Source organism: Barbus barbus, assembly GCF_936440315.1.
Source record: "Barbus barbus genome assembly, chromosome: 37".
NCBI lineage: Eukaryota > Metazoa > Chordata > Actinopteri > Cypriniformes > Cyprinidae > Barbus > Barbus barbus.
In genome coordinates this window covers 23,848,736-23,863,447 of record NC_136715.1, presented here as the reverse complement: position 1 = coordinate 23,863,447, position 14,712 = coordinate 23,848,736, and the positions used below count along the sequence as shown (strand labels likewise).

General features: G+C 35.6%; 1 protein-coding gene across 2 annotated transcripts; it reads right to left on the bottom strand.

Moving 5' to 3' along the window:
• Window positions 1–124: 124 nt before the first annotated feature.
• Window positions 125–14,696, bottom strand: dgkab (diacylglycerol kinase, alpha b). Of its 2 annotated transcripts, none has more exons than XM_079396328.1 (24): window positions 14,421–14,696; window positions 13,904–13,985; window positions 13,669–13,745; window positions 13,025–13,169; window positions 12,100–12,174; window positions 11,850–11,899; window positions 11,602–11,676; window positions 10,949–11,065; window positions 10,301–10,418; window positions 9,780–9,868; window positions 8,524–8,634; window positions 8,291–8,380; window positions 8,083–8,166; window positions 7,896–7,969; window positions 7,673–7,747; window positions 7,373–7,458; window positions 5,767–5,856; window positions 4,156–4,316; window positions 3,981–4,045; window positions 3,771–3,861; window positions 3,316–3,490; window positions 2,841–2,961; window positions 2,485–2,545; window positions 125–1,280 (listed from the first exon to the last, which is right to left on the bottom strand). In XM_079396328.1, exons 2-24 carry the CDS (start codon window positions 13,968–13,970, stop codon window positions 1,206–1,208), a joined length of 2,172 nt encoding a protein of 723 aa, XP_079252454.1. In that variant the 5' UTR covers window positions 13,971–13,985; window positions 14,421–14,696; the 3' UTR covers window positions 125–1,205. The 2 variants fall into 2 exon arrangements, with proteins under 2 accessions (XP_079252454.1, XP_079252455.1); XM_079396329.1 differs by having other exon boundaries at window positions 14,540–14,696.
• Window positions 14,697–14,712: the final 16 nt, after the last annotated feature.

Sequence of the window (14,712 nt, the reverse complement as noted above, 5' to 3'; positions counted from 1 at the left end):
GTGGCTGGAAGAGAGACGGCCCCTGAAAAACTAGCCAATTAGAAGAACCCTGAAAAGCTTAGCTCATGAATATTAACTACTCTGTGTCTGAATGCTCCAGTAAGATTATGTCAATGACCTCGTTAATATTCAGGCAATATATATTTATTCATTCATGCATTTAGTACAAATACAGTGGAATCATTTTTAAAATGTGTTAATTGCAATCTTATTCACTACTGTCACAGTAATACATTTAACTCACATTTTTCACGCCATTTGAATAATGCACAGAGATTTCAGTCACCACTGAATTAGAGAAAGAGAACAAATGGTAAGATTATTAAATAAAATCATCGGTTTCACTGCTACGAGGATGTGTGTACTTAAATATTACACAAATTAAAATGAACTACCAATTAATTTTTAATAACAATAAAGTAACAGCATAACGAAGAACTGACATTATCATTGTCTAACATCAAACAAGATGAAAAACCGTCTGAGAAGATTCATAAATACACTATACGTCATTTGTGTATGTGATTTTTAATACATGTTATATGTGCAGATGGTCATTTTTACAGCCTTGTTATAATGTCTTACCAAACACAAACTCGTTACTTAGGACTACTTCTGTAAAGGATTCTTAATTAACAGAAAATACATCATTTATGTTCCAAACAAATGAGCAGTAATACTAAACAAGCCTAGTGCAATGAAGGCAATAAAAAATAACAAAATGGTCCCACTTTGTATTAGGTGGCCTTAACTACTATGTACTTACATTTAAATTAATCATTTGATACAACGCACTTATTGTGTACATGCATTTTACATTGTACTTATATTTTTATCTATATGTAATTACATCTGTAATTAAATGTATAATTACACCCATCCCTTACACCTTAACCCTCCCTTAAACCGACCCATACCACCAAACCTGTCCCTAACCTTACCCGTATCCCACCTCAATAGCAGCAAAAGTGTTTTACAATACAATATGACCACAATAAGTACATTGTACTTATTTTTTGATGTAAGTACATAGTAATTAAGGCCACCTAATATAAAGTGTGAGCAACAAAATAAATAAAGATCTTAAAATCTTTACTATCATAGTACAATATACAGTGTTCAATTACAAAAGGTATAATATTCTAAAATATATTCTCATTTCTCATCAACTTTATCTTCTGAGCTGTGATCTTCAAGCTTCAGTTTTACTTGGGGAAGCATCCCAGTGATTTAGCAGGAGCCATCAACATATTAGCCTGATTTTTGTGTGTGATATGGATCTACAGATAGACAGAGAGCAGTTTTAGGTTAATTAGGAAGTACATATAGCTACAGTAAATATCACTTCACAGAATGCAGCTTGAAATACACTTTATCCCGTATATTTCATTCAGCAATAATTAAATCTGGAGTATGATTGTCTATGATGTCAGATGGTGCAAGTAGCTGTGGTTTAGAGCATGGTTTTCAAACCCTGGGTCGAAAAGGTTAATTTCTCCCATTACTAAAGGATGGTGCTTTTTACAGTAGTGTCCCCATCACTATACTGGGGCATTAGGACCCACACAGACCTCAGGGTGAGCACCCCCTGCTGGCCTCACTAACACCTCTTCCAGCAGCAACCCAGTTTTCCCAGGAGGTCTCCTATTCAGGTACTGACCGGGATCAACCCTGCTTAGCTTCAGTGGGGGACCAGTCTTGGGCTACAGGCTGATATGGCTACCGATGTGCTTCTCATGCTGCTAAGAGGACCAACGTGGTGAACACGCTGCAAAGTTTTGGGAGTGACATCTGCATATAAATGGGGGATTCCCTCTCAAAATCCCAATGAGTTACATAGTGATAATCATGACAATGGGTCGCATCAATTTAAAAATAGGGTCGGTCTTAAAAAAAGTTTGAAAACCGCTGGTTTAGAGATCATCACAGAATAATCATAATAATCAGCATGTGGTAATGGAGGGGACTTACTCAGTTATTGCAGTTCATGTGATGCTATAATTGTATCCTTCTGTAGGCATTATTTTTAGCTTCTTTGTGTTTTTATTCAGGTGTCTGTTCCCAGTTTCTCCTTTAGGTTTAGCATTCTTTGTTGTCCTAGTTAGTTTCCTTAGTTGCTCATTATTGTCACCTGTGCCTCGTTTAGTTTCCACGTTATCTCTTGTGTACTGTACACCTCTGGTTCTGTTCGGTTCTTTGTCAGGTCTCATCTTATGAAAATGTGGTTAGTGTTCTTTGGAACTGATTCTACATCATGGCTTGAAAGTCAGTAAATCATGGGGTAATTTTCATTTTTGGGTGTACCAAATGGTGACTTTTTTTGGCCAGGCAGTGTATGTGACACCCACATTTATAACATACAATTAACGCATAATGAAACATTTCAGTTAATCAGAAATCACTGTAAACAAATGAACATTGATACACTATGATAAACTGAAATCCTCACAGATCATCTTTTGTTTAGGTTGTCCAAACACTTACCGTACAAGGAGGCTGCATCCACGGTTCTCCATCAATCTGCATGGGCAGAGTTTTATATGTTCTAGTGAAATTAGAAGAAAAAGCAATGCTGTATCATGTAGTGCAGCTCAACATACAATATTTAAATAACTTGAAATCTACAATGTTTATTCCAGTACAATATATGGCAAAATACATTTAATGAAAAATCATCTTGCTTTACCGTATGAGGGGCCATATAGGCTGTAGTTGATGCATTTACTAGTGTTCGTAAAAAGTTTTTCATAATGTATATGAGTGATTTTTGCTAATGCTAATCAAGGCATTAATTTCTCTCGGGTTTGTAAGAGGCATTTCTATACAGCTCCTCATATTACCTGATGGTGATGTGAGCAGCCTGAGCCAGACGATGTGCTTTACTCTTCAAGCCGGTGTAAATCTGACCCATTTCTACAACACTCTCCAGCCCAACAACCTCCAGGAGTTTATCACTCGTGTCTACAAGTATAAAAAGCATTTAGAATAAAAGAATTGATTATGGTGACCTTTTGCCAACCATGAATTATACAGCATTTGAAATCAAAGTATACGACTATATTTACTTGATTAACAGACCCTCCTGGTGTTATTGTGAACTCACTGGTTCATCGTATTTAAAAGAAAAATGTTTATTCTGACTTTAAAATGTAATCATTTTCTCTGAAGCAACTTTATTTCAAGTCACATAGAGCCATTTATTTTACAAATGTAAGCATAACAGCTCAAACAATGGTAAACTAAGCCTCTTAAGTGAACATCTAACCTAAGAAATGTTGGTGAGTTCTTTTTTACTTGTAATAAGCGTTTGTTTACCTTGTGAGCACACCTCAAGAGCATCAGGATCAACAGTGACCTCCTGCCACTTCTTTAGTTTCTCAGTACTCTTTGTTTCTCCCCACAGGTTTGAACCACCGTGCATGCTGGGAATGTTCAGGACAGCAATGCCCTCCAATGAGAATCTGCTCAGTTCGACTGGAACTCCACAACACTACAGTGACAGACAATGACACTACAGTTCATCAACCCCATTGAGAGCGAGATACATGTGAAAAAAATAAGACGAGCAGGGTTAAATCAACTCTTATGTCATTTGATGGAATGTACCTTACTAAAATAAAATGCGTGACATGTCCTGCAAATAAAAGGTGTCCTTATTTTTCCTGGGCAATAATGGCGAAAACATTTAATACATTTGTTTGTAGACTTTAGGGTAAGAAAAGTCAATGGAAATCTTGTTTAAATATTAAACATAATAATTTATCATTTACCTCAATGGTGAGACATTCCATGAGGTTCCTACAGGAAGCTGAAATGGTCTCAGATGTTGCAAGTTGAAAATACCACAGCTTATTTCTTGCTCTTTCGTGTCGTAAAACAGATAAATGTAGGACAGTTGGAACTAAAATTATTGTAGCAATAAATGCAAAAAATGTTGTCAAAACACAAGACAATATACTAAGCACATTTCAGATCCTGACCTACTATTGAACTTCTGTGGATGCTTCTCTCTCATAACATGAAACTGGTGTGCGATAGATGCATCCTGTTGAAGGAACCACCGAAATTACTGACATGAATACAATTCACGTGGCCATTACAGAAAAATAGCCAAATGACTCAACATCCATCAAGAGGAAATTAAAAGGTACTCACCACACCAACAGAGAAATAGTTGTTGATAATGTCATTAGGCACTGGGTCGCCCTCGTCTGCCATATCCACAGGAATGACTTGCAAACTCCAGCGATCCATCTGTACTAGTGTACTCTCTTCAATCTGCGTCATGATTTCTGTCAGATCAGTGCCTTCATATCCTGTTTAATCCAACACGTATGGGAATAATGCTTAAATTAACGACATTTAATTAACGAGTACCACAGCATCAATCATCTGGTTTTGCCAGTGACCAATTTTATTGGAGGGCCCTCCAGAAGTAGGAAATGTACAGTAACTATGACCAGTGTTGGGAAGGTTACTTTGGAAATGTAATTGGTTACAGATTACAAGTTACCCTATTTAAAATGTAACAAGTAGTGTAACTATTTCATTTACTTTATTAAAGTAATGTAATTTATTAAATTTGATTACTTTTTAATCGCTTTTCTAAATTTCTAATGTTTTCAACTGTTAATCATTTTGAAACCAAAGCAGGCAGGGTTAACCTTACAGTAGCACTCAACACTGATTACTGTCAGACTTTCAAAATCCTGCTTCACTTGAATTAAGATTATAAAAAATTTTTTTTTTTAAAGCACAGCAACAACAAAATCAGACTTTAGCACCTCTTTTTACTTCGAGATCGTTCTGAGGTTAAATACAGATTTAAAAGCATAACAAGTATCATACTTTAATAGCTATGATACTGTTTTTGAAATCAACTCTTTGCATAGCTATGACAGGAAACACTAGCATCTAATGATGCTTTTGAAAAAAAATAGTTAATTTAAAAATGAACATATACACAAACATAGGTGAAACACAGGTGTCTCATATTTTAGAGCAGTTACTGCAATTTATGAAAGAAGTTAATTAAATCTGTATGTGGGTGTGTGTGTGTGTGTGTGTGTGTGTGTATGAAAAAAATTCAGATGTAACCCCCTTTGTAATCATTAACATTTTCACAAGTAACTGTAATTTAATTACATATTTTTTTCTTAGTAACTGTAACTAATTACAATTACATTTATTTTGTAATTAAATTACGTAATTCCGTTACATGTAACTAGTTACTCCCCAACACGGAGTTTGATATTTTTTCCCTGTCAGCTACTATTTAGTTTTAGTGAGTCTGATAAAGTACAGCTTCACAGCATGGGTGCAGTCATCGGTCACTTCGATTTCCCAACACATATTGTGCATTTGTGGTTTTTTGCCAGCATCTTAATAAATCAATAGCTGGCTCTAAAATATTTACAAAGTAGATACTACATTTGGTTTGAAATTTACTTCACAACGTTTAAAAAAAAAAAGCATGTCCCATATAGTATGGGTAATATGAATTCAATCTGTGGCAGTTCTGGCATATCATGGTTGGTTTGTTTAAAGTGTTAAAGTGAACAAGGTATTGTTGTTGTTATTAGTTGTGAGAACTCAACTGCATGACAGAGGTTGTCATGTGATATCAACCAAACAGCACCTAAGATGCAACCACTCACCCAGTGTAGCCTCAAACATGTGCATCATACATTAGCAGCATGAAGAGAGCATGTGGAAATACCCCAGCAGACAGTAATCATGGACTAGGCTGTTCAAGAGGAGACTCACCCCCTCCCCAGTGCAGACACCGTGCCAAATCATTTCCCGTCCCAAGAGGAAGGATTGCAACTGGAGGGCGAATCACCATATCAGCTTTATCTGTAGTAACAAACAAAACAACAGGTCTGCTTAAATCAACTCATTTACTTAATTATTACATTATTAAATACTGAGAAATACATACATTTATGACATTGTATTCTGTTAAATTTGTAATGAAATGCAAGATCGTTACTTTCATATTGTTATGTACATCTCATCTTATTAAAAAGAGGAAAAAAGTGTAGGGTGGGCCTTTATTGAAACAAAATAGGTGAGGTGAAAACAGAACGGTTAGTACGGAACAGTAGTGAGATTAACAAAGGCAGTGCAGATATAATAGTCCTTGCAGATTGGAAGTGGCAACACGAAGAATACAATAGTCAAGCAAACTTGACAAGGTAACAGGAACACAGAGATGAGAAAGACTGGAGTAGTTTGGATGAGACTAGTTTTCCAGGGGCCATGAGAGAAATCCACTCCAGAGGACCAGGACCTCCAACCCCGTCCATGCAGTGCAGGTATGAGATGGAGGAACCGTGTAGAAGTTGTTCAGTAGGGTCGGATCCAGGATGTCACCTCGAGGTACCTAGGAACTCTCCTCAGGACCATAACCTTCCCAGTCAATGAGGAACTCTAGATGATTCCTCTGATGCCGCGAGTCCAGGATCTCACGGACAGCACAGGATCGTCTAGAAGCAGCACTGGAGGAGGATCATTAGACCCATCAGGCTCAGTGAAGGGGACAAAGAAAGATGATAAGGCTTGAGGAGTAACACACAGAAAGTGGGTGCAATATGGTAGTATGCTGGGAGGTGTAAATGGAAAGGTGACTGGGTTGATTTGTTTCTCAAGAGTAAATGGACCAATATTGCAGAGAATCATCTTCTTGCAGGGCAAATGAAGACAGATATATCTAGGAGAGAGCCAGACCTTCTGTCCTGTCCTGTATGGTAAGTAGGTGTTGCTGTTCTCCTCTTGTCTGCCCAGCTCTTCTGACAGCCCGTTAGAGATGGAAGTGAGCTAAGATTGAACCTGGGGCCCAATGGCTCTCCGACCAGGAAAACAGGGACAGCCGAGTACGCATTGGAAGGGAGTGTGGCTGGTGACGGGATTCTTGCGAGAGTTTTGTGTGTGTTTGGCCCACGCAAGGATTTGGCTCCAGCTGTCCTCATGGTTGTGGTAGGATGTCCTCCTGATCTCCTGGATCAGACAACAGGCACCAGATGACAGGCCTTAGAGAAACGTTCGACCACGACCAAAGTCTTATTCCAGCATATCGGTAATGAAATCCACTCCTCGATGTGACCAGGGTCAGCGTGGCACTGGGAGCGGAAAAAGCTTGCCAACTGGGAGATAATGAGAATGGCTGGAGAACTAGATGACACTCCTACAATCCTTTTAAGGCTTACATGGCTCATGCACCTTACCAAATAAACTACAATAAAAACCTCAAAAGCTGACTAAACAAATGGGTCTAGGTTTTAATAGGCAACAAAATATTATGTTATTAAATAAAAACTATGTGCATACCATGACAAATCTACAGAGATGTGCATAAATTTGTGTTTCTCACCAATAGCATCCAAAATCCATCCAACAGTACCGTCTCCTCCACAGACCAGGACTCTGTATTTATGAAGATTTTGAAAGAACTGGAGCCTGAAATGCATACACATCCATACACACATAAGCTTTTGTACTGTATCTGTAAAAAAAACATTGCTACATGTACTTGCATATTATAGCTGTTTTGATTTGATTGCTTCTATTGTCAGCATGTGTAAGTAAGTCGCTTTGGATAAAAGCATTTGCTAAAGGACTAAATGTAAATGTACCTATAACAGTGTTTGTCCACACTATTTATAAGTCATACCCTGGATTTGGACCTCCATTGTCAAGATTGTACACCTGCCGTGGGTTCAGGAGGTACTGAAACTTTCTCAACACCCTACAACAACCAGATGATGATATTAAGCATGTAATTTTAATTGTAATTATGTAAATTTAAAAGAGGTTTTTGTTCATTTACAACACAAAACAGCCATGAGTAAATGTTTTAACGAACAGTTCTTTAAAAAGTCAATAGAGAGTATAACCTCTTTCCCTGTTTTCCGCCACTCTTTGGATTTACAAATACCAAGAGAGGATGTGTGTCCTTCACAGGAAATATCTAAATAGTCAGAGTGATAGGAAAATGCACATGCATACACATTTATCATACATTTTGTAATATAATTATAATATTTCAATTCAAGATTGGTTTAAATGTAAATGCCTGCTTGCCTGCAGAAAGTGTCCATCTGAATTTATGTTCACCAGGTAATTTTCTCCCAGACTGCTTCCTGAACTACAGTCAACTGGATCCATCTATAATTGAACATGAGGGGAGGAAATGCTATAATTATTGTAAAACTGAAAAACTGCCTATGTATCAACAGCAGCAGCAACGACAATAATAATAATATTTTATATTGTTCTAGTTGTTGCTTACAGCACATATGGCCCACGGCGGAAGGATGTGATGCTGTAATAGTCCACAGTCACAGTGTGATGAGCCCAGAGGAACACAGTCACTGTGGCGCTACATTCAACATCACAAGCAAAAAACATCAGCATCTAAACATTTACTGTATACAGTACCAGATCTCTCTAAATAAAACAACTAAATAAATGTCTAATAATAGTTCATTCTGGTAGATCTGGACAAAAATAATCTGCACTCACCATGCGATGACACCACGCGCAGCGCTTTCCTGTGAGTATTTTAATCTTTTTGTGGCAAATCTCACATTTGTTGGATTCACAGTCAGCACTGATCCAATCATGAACTAAACACTGGTGAAGGAAAAAAAAAACATACAAGCATTAACTTGCATAGTTCAACCAAAAATTTAAATTAGCTGAAAATGTGCTCACCCTCAGGCCATCCATGATGTAGATGAGTTTGTTTCTTCATGGGAACAGATTTGGAGAAATGTAGCATGGCATCACTTGCTCAACAATGGATCCTCTGCAGTGAATGGGTGCCATCAGAATGAGAGTCCAAACAGCTGATAAAAACATCTTGTGAAGCAAAAAGCTGTGTTTTCTTAAAAAATTATTAAGATGTTTTTAATTTCAAAATGTTGCTTCTGGCAAAAGATAAAGTAAAGCTATCTCCAGTGATAAAGTCATCGGTTTGAATCAGAACATTCACATGCAGATCAAGCACCCTTTACAAGCAAAAATAGTCCACTTATAAACAAATATGTCAGTGTATTTTGTTGTGAGAGGACAACAGGAGGCGGACTTTTTCACTGGAGGAAAGGTTATTATGGATTATGGACTTAGCCAGGAGCAACACTGTAAATTTAAAATTACTTAATGCTAGATTTGTTTCTTACAAACACTTCTCAGCTTTTCGCTTCACAAGAAGTTAATTGATGAACTGGAGTGATGTGGATTACTTGTGTTGTAAAGGACAGGTCTTGACCTCTTACCCCATTGTGTTAAATGGTTATTGGTTATATTGTGTTAATTGGTTATTGTATTTTGCTTTATTATTTCACTTCTTTTCTGTGAATGCACACATGTATTTCTCTTCTGTGAATCATCTTGTAAACACTGTTTTAAAAGGTGCTATACAAATAAAGCATTACTAATTTTTATCAGCTGTTTGGACACTCATTGTGACGGCACCCATTCACTGCAGAGGATCCATTGGTGAGACAGTGATGCTACATTTCTCCGAATCTGTTCCCATGAGGAAACAAACTCACCTATAGTACATCTTGCATGGCCTGAGGGTGAGTACATTTCCAGCAAATTTTCATTTTTGAGAAAAATATTGCTTTAATGCCTTTTGTGAACAAATTTAACACATTAAATATTACTTAATGCAGAACATAATATGATATTAGCCAATATTAGCTTGCAGGTGTATGGTACAATGTCACTTATGAACTGTGAAACCATTAGATGTTCTTTTTATAATTTCTCACCCCTATCTCTGATTTGGACCTGACAAAGGTCCTGACACACGGTGTGCGGTTTTTGTTGGCACAGCTGCTGTGGACGGTGTATTTGCAAACTAGAAATCAACACAAGAAGAGGAGCAACACTGACAATGTCAATAAATTACAAGTAAGCCACAAGTAAGGGCATATACAAAGACACTTGACAATCTGTTCTGAAATCAGACAAGATAAGGCCGTACATAATATATTCAGTGTCACAAGCCCAAAAATGTTTCAGAATGATTTTTTTTCCAGGTGATGAACAATAAAAACACTGACAGCCAATCAGAATCCATTCTGCTTTAAAGAGCTCAAGCATTTAAAGCATCAGATGACAAAACAGCAACATGCTTGTAATGAACAGAACATTGGTCTGGATGCTAATATATAGTTATCTTATAAATATCTTGATAGTTAACATTCTTGGTGTGAACAGACCTTAAACCTGTACATTGATATTAAATAAATATGCTCATGAATTAAATTAAAAAGATTAATTAACTCACAATTGCATGACAAGCCCTGTTTTCGTAGGCCCAACATCATGTTCTGACAGACAAAGCAATATGTGGGCCTGTTGAAGTTCTTCAGCCGCCAGACATGTTGGCCATCTTTATCAGCTACCTGAAGATAATGTTTTTTAAAAAAAACGAATTTGTGACCCTGGACCACAAACCCTGTCATAAGGGTAATTTTTTTTTAATTCCATTGATATATGGTTTGTTATGATACAGTATTTGGCTGAGATACAACGATTTGAAAATCTGGAATCTGAGGGTACAAAAAAAAAATCTAAATATTGAGAAAATCGCCTTAAAAGTTGTCAAAATTAAGTTGTTAGCAATGCATATTACTTACCAAAAATTAAGTTTTGATATATTTATGGTATGAAATTTACAAAATATCTTAATGGAACATGATCTTTATTTAATATCCTAATGATTTTTGGCATAAAAGAAAAATCTGTAATTTTGACTCATACAATGTTTTATTGACTATTGCTAAAAATATACCCCGGTGACTTGTGAATGCTTTTGTGCTCCAGGGTCACATACTGTATAATGAATTCCACACCATATGACAACATTGGTGTATGATTACATATATATATATATATATATATATATATATATATATATGCAAAACTTATTTACCTTTAATCCAAGCAAAACCAGTAGAGGAATGCTCTTCAAGCCACCTTGTATCCATTCTTGTTGGGTTACAGTACCACTGCTGTCTATGTCTATGGCTTTCAGCATGTCTCTAAGCATCTAAAAAATGAACAATGTATAAAAAATAAAAAATACTGTCCTTATATTTAGTGGGGTATTAAGACTGGGAGAGAGAGAGAGAACAGGACTTGATTTTCCACATCAGTTGTTAATGAATTGTGAATGGTGGATGGATGTTGTTTAAAAAGAATGAGTTAGCAGAGAAGACCCATGTTATAGAAAGAGAAATGTATGATATGCTGATTAAAGATTTTGAAGGTAAAAATTGTATAAAACATATGGATAGATGAACTATTCACAATTAGCACAGTAAAAATAAAGATCGAATCCGATTTACTGTGTGCCAGCTTAAAAAGTGCCACTGTATGTCATCTTCAAAGACAGCTTTATGTAGTATTGACTGAAAGCTGGATCTTTTTTCCCCAATGATGGTCACACTGATGAGGAAAGTGTGTGATAGAATCTGGTGTGGAGTCATCCATGGCAGATTAATTCAGATATTAGTCATTTTATTTTCTGTAATGCTGCTTTGAAACAATGTACATGACAAGAGTTACTTGTATGGATGAACTTACTGGCTTTAGTTCTGTCACATCCCATCCAAGGTATTCTGCAGCTTGCATCATCTGTGTAACAATTTTATCAACTTCCTTTTAAACAAACACAGACAAAAAAAATCATTTATTATAATAAATATTAATTATAACGTATTTTAAGAGGCTAATTAGAACCTAAGTAAGCTACAATGGGAATTAAGAGGGTAGCATTAGACAGAACTATCAAAATATACATAGACATATCAAAAAAGTATGCCAGTTGTTACCTTGCTATCAAGAAGTCCATTGTCATCTTTATCATATAACTTGAAGGTGTCTGCCAAATAGGTGTTATAGAATTAATTAATACTTTGCATGTATAGACTACATTCAATTACACTTGAAAGCAAATGGCAAGTTTATATAATAATTTAGATTATTAAAAAATGATTCAACTCATTTTACATTAAATGCGGTATTAGTGCATAGTGTTAGTGATATTATCTACTAGAGATTTAAAGTCAATGAATGTCTTACACTCTAGTTTGTCTCGTGGATTTCCATCCTCCAATATGGAAAAGTAACAAGATACAGCTTTAAGAGAGACACAACCTGAAAGAGGAGATCAAAGATTGACAGCAAACAAATAGCATTAAATATCAATGTAATTATCACCAAAAAAAAAAAAAACTCGATTTCACTTTTTTTCTGACTTTTGCAGCCCAAAATGGCTAAATTTGCTGCAGCTTTTCTCTAAAATTTGGTTGATATTTATGGCATTTTTATTTTGTAATGTAACTAATTTTATTTGATTACTTTTCTAAATTTCTAATGAATGTTTTTAACTGTTAATCATTTTCAAAAATTTTGTGCAGGCCATAAATGGCCTTTAAATGGCAGGAGGCATAGTGCAAATCAAAAACAGGCAAAGGAGCAAATTAATTTAATTCAACATATCCTAGCTTTTTATAGAAATTATTCAGATACAACCCCCTTTGTAATCTTTAGCATTTTCTTAAGTAACTGTAATTTAATTACACATTTTTTTCTCAGTAACTAATAGATTACAGTTACATTTACCTTGTAATTAAACTACATAATCCTGTTACATGTAACTAGTTACTCCCCAGCACTGGTGAAAACCCACAAATAATCATTATGCACTTGTGCAATTTAATGTTAGTGACCGTAAGAACACAATTACCTACTATAAATTTATTTTTGTCCATAATTACTGAAAATTATATTTCATAATTCAGAAGTGAGTTATAGATGCAGATGCTTGCACGTGCTGTAGAACATTATTATATTGTCTTCTGAAATATAATATATGTATATAATAGGCGTTAGCTCTCTCATGAAGTTTGGATGTGAAGAGGCTAGAAAGACAATAGACAAGTGTATTTTGAAACATTTACTGAAATTCTGTAGTTCAAGATGACTGCTTAAAAAAGCAGCTTACCATCTTTGGTGTGAAGACTTTGTTCGGGACAAGACTGCTCAGATCTTTGGAAATACAAGTAGAGACGCTGGCAGAGATCAGCTGGAAAATCTTCAACCTCAAGATAATTCTTGAGGAACAGAGAAAACCCTGTTGCATCTATGTGCTTTAGTGAGGAAAATGCAAAGAGAATGTCATCAAATAAAAAATAATCTTATTCATATTCAGCATTCTAGATAGTAATCTGTCCCTTGTCCTACACATTTTTTGCATTAAAAGTATAGTTCACCCCAAAAATAAAATTCTGTCATCATTTAATCATGTCTTTCCAAACCTGTGATAATGTTGTGTCGGACCCCATTGACTTTCACTGTATGGGCAAAAACTGATCTCTTTCTTCAGAAGAATACAAAGAATCAGAAAAAGAACATTATACAGGTTTGGAACAACATTGAATGAATGAATGAATTTGTTTCTGTTTCTTGTTTTCATTCTGGGTGTGAACTATCCCATTTACACTAAGCTATATACTTAAGCTACTTTAAATATAACCAAAATCTGGCTAAATATAAAACAATCCACCCCCAAACTTATATCATTTTTAACGTGATGATTATATTGTTCATGGACAAATTAACTATTATTGGAGCCATTGTTAAGCTTACATCTCCAAACCTGTGGCGGTCCAGCTTTCCACCAGCATTAAATTCCTTCATTGCATCTTTCGCCTTTATCCTGCTGTCTAGGAAATTCCAAGCAAAGAGGAAAAAAGAAACAAATAATGAACATTTTTTGCCAAAGTCTGTTCCATGATTTATGTTGTTATTCTATCATGTATGAGTCAATGAATAATTATTCCTCATAATATTCTGGATGTAGCTCTTTATGAAAGACACTTACATTCTATATAGTCCTGCAGCTGAATGAAGTCAACAGGACTAATCTCATTTTCTGAATCTGTGGCCATTTTAAAACACTCAACCTGAGAAATAAGGACGGAGAAGGGTCAATGTACATATATATGAATGTACTACAGAATAAAAAATTAAACTGCTGGTGTGTTGTTGATTTGCTACAAGACGTCTTTATTTCCACAAGTGAATAATTTCTGTAACATGCACTGTGGTGTTGACACCGTTACTGTAGAAGCACAATAGATGAGCAAAACTAATAAACATTAGCATATTAGTGTGATGTAAAAGTTTAATGCTGAACAACCGACGAGCGCCTACGAATTCGTTCAAGGGACTACATTAAAGAAGTAGTTTTTCAAATAAATTTGTAACATTTCTATTTTATTATTATAACTATTTTCACTTCTGAATAAGCCCAGCGATTTAAAGTTGACTCTTTATGTTGTGAAAGCGTGAAATATTTCAAAACGCACCCTAAACACACTTATTTTAATTAATCTTACCTTAAAAAGTCGAAAACTCGCTCGGATCAAATGAAAGAGGGATTAAACGCGTTAAATGCAGCCTACCGTTAGATATCCAACAACACGCATGTATATTACAAATATTTCACTAGAAGGACCGTACAGCTCAAGTCTCTAAAAAAATTACCTGTAAAAACCTAAATATTTTTCACATAAATATTACACATTTTCATTTAACTCTTGCAGATAATTCTACTTTCAAATTACGTGTATGTTGTGCAGGTCGTCTACGTGCGGATTACTACGTCATGACGTACGGAAAACATTGCGT

What these genes read in the sequence shown, in the direction of transcription:
- dgkab (XM_079396328.1), bottom strand. Translation starts at nt 13,970, where the DNA reads ATGGCCACAGATTCAGAAAATGAGATTAGTCCTGTTGACTTCATTCAG. An exon ending in ATGGACTTCTTGATAGCAAG is followed by an intron (nt 11,677 to 11,849) that starts GTAACAACTGGC and finishes TTTGTTTAAAAG; the next exon opens with GAAGTTGATAAAATTGTTAC. An exon ending in ATGGATTTTGGATGCTATTG is followed by an intron (nt 5,857 to 7,372) that starts GTGAGAAACACA and finishes TTGTTACTACAG; the next exon opens with ATAAAGCTGATATGGTGATT.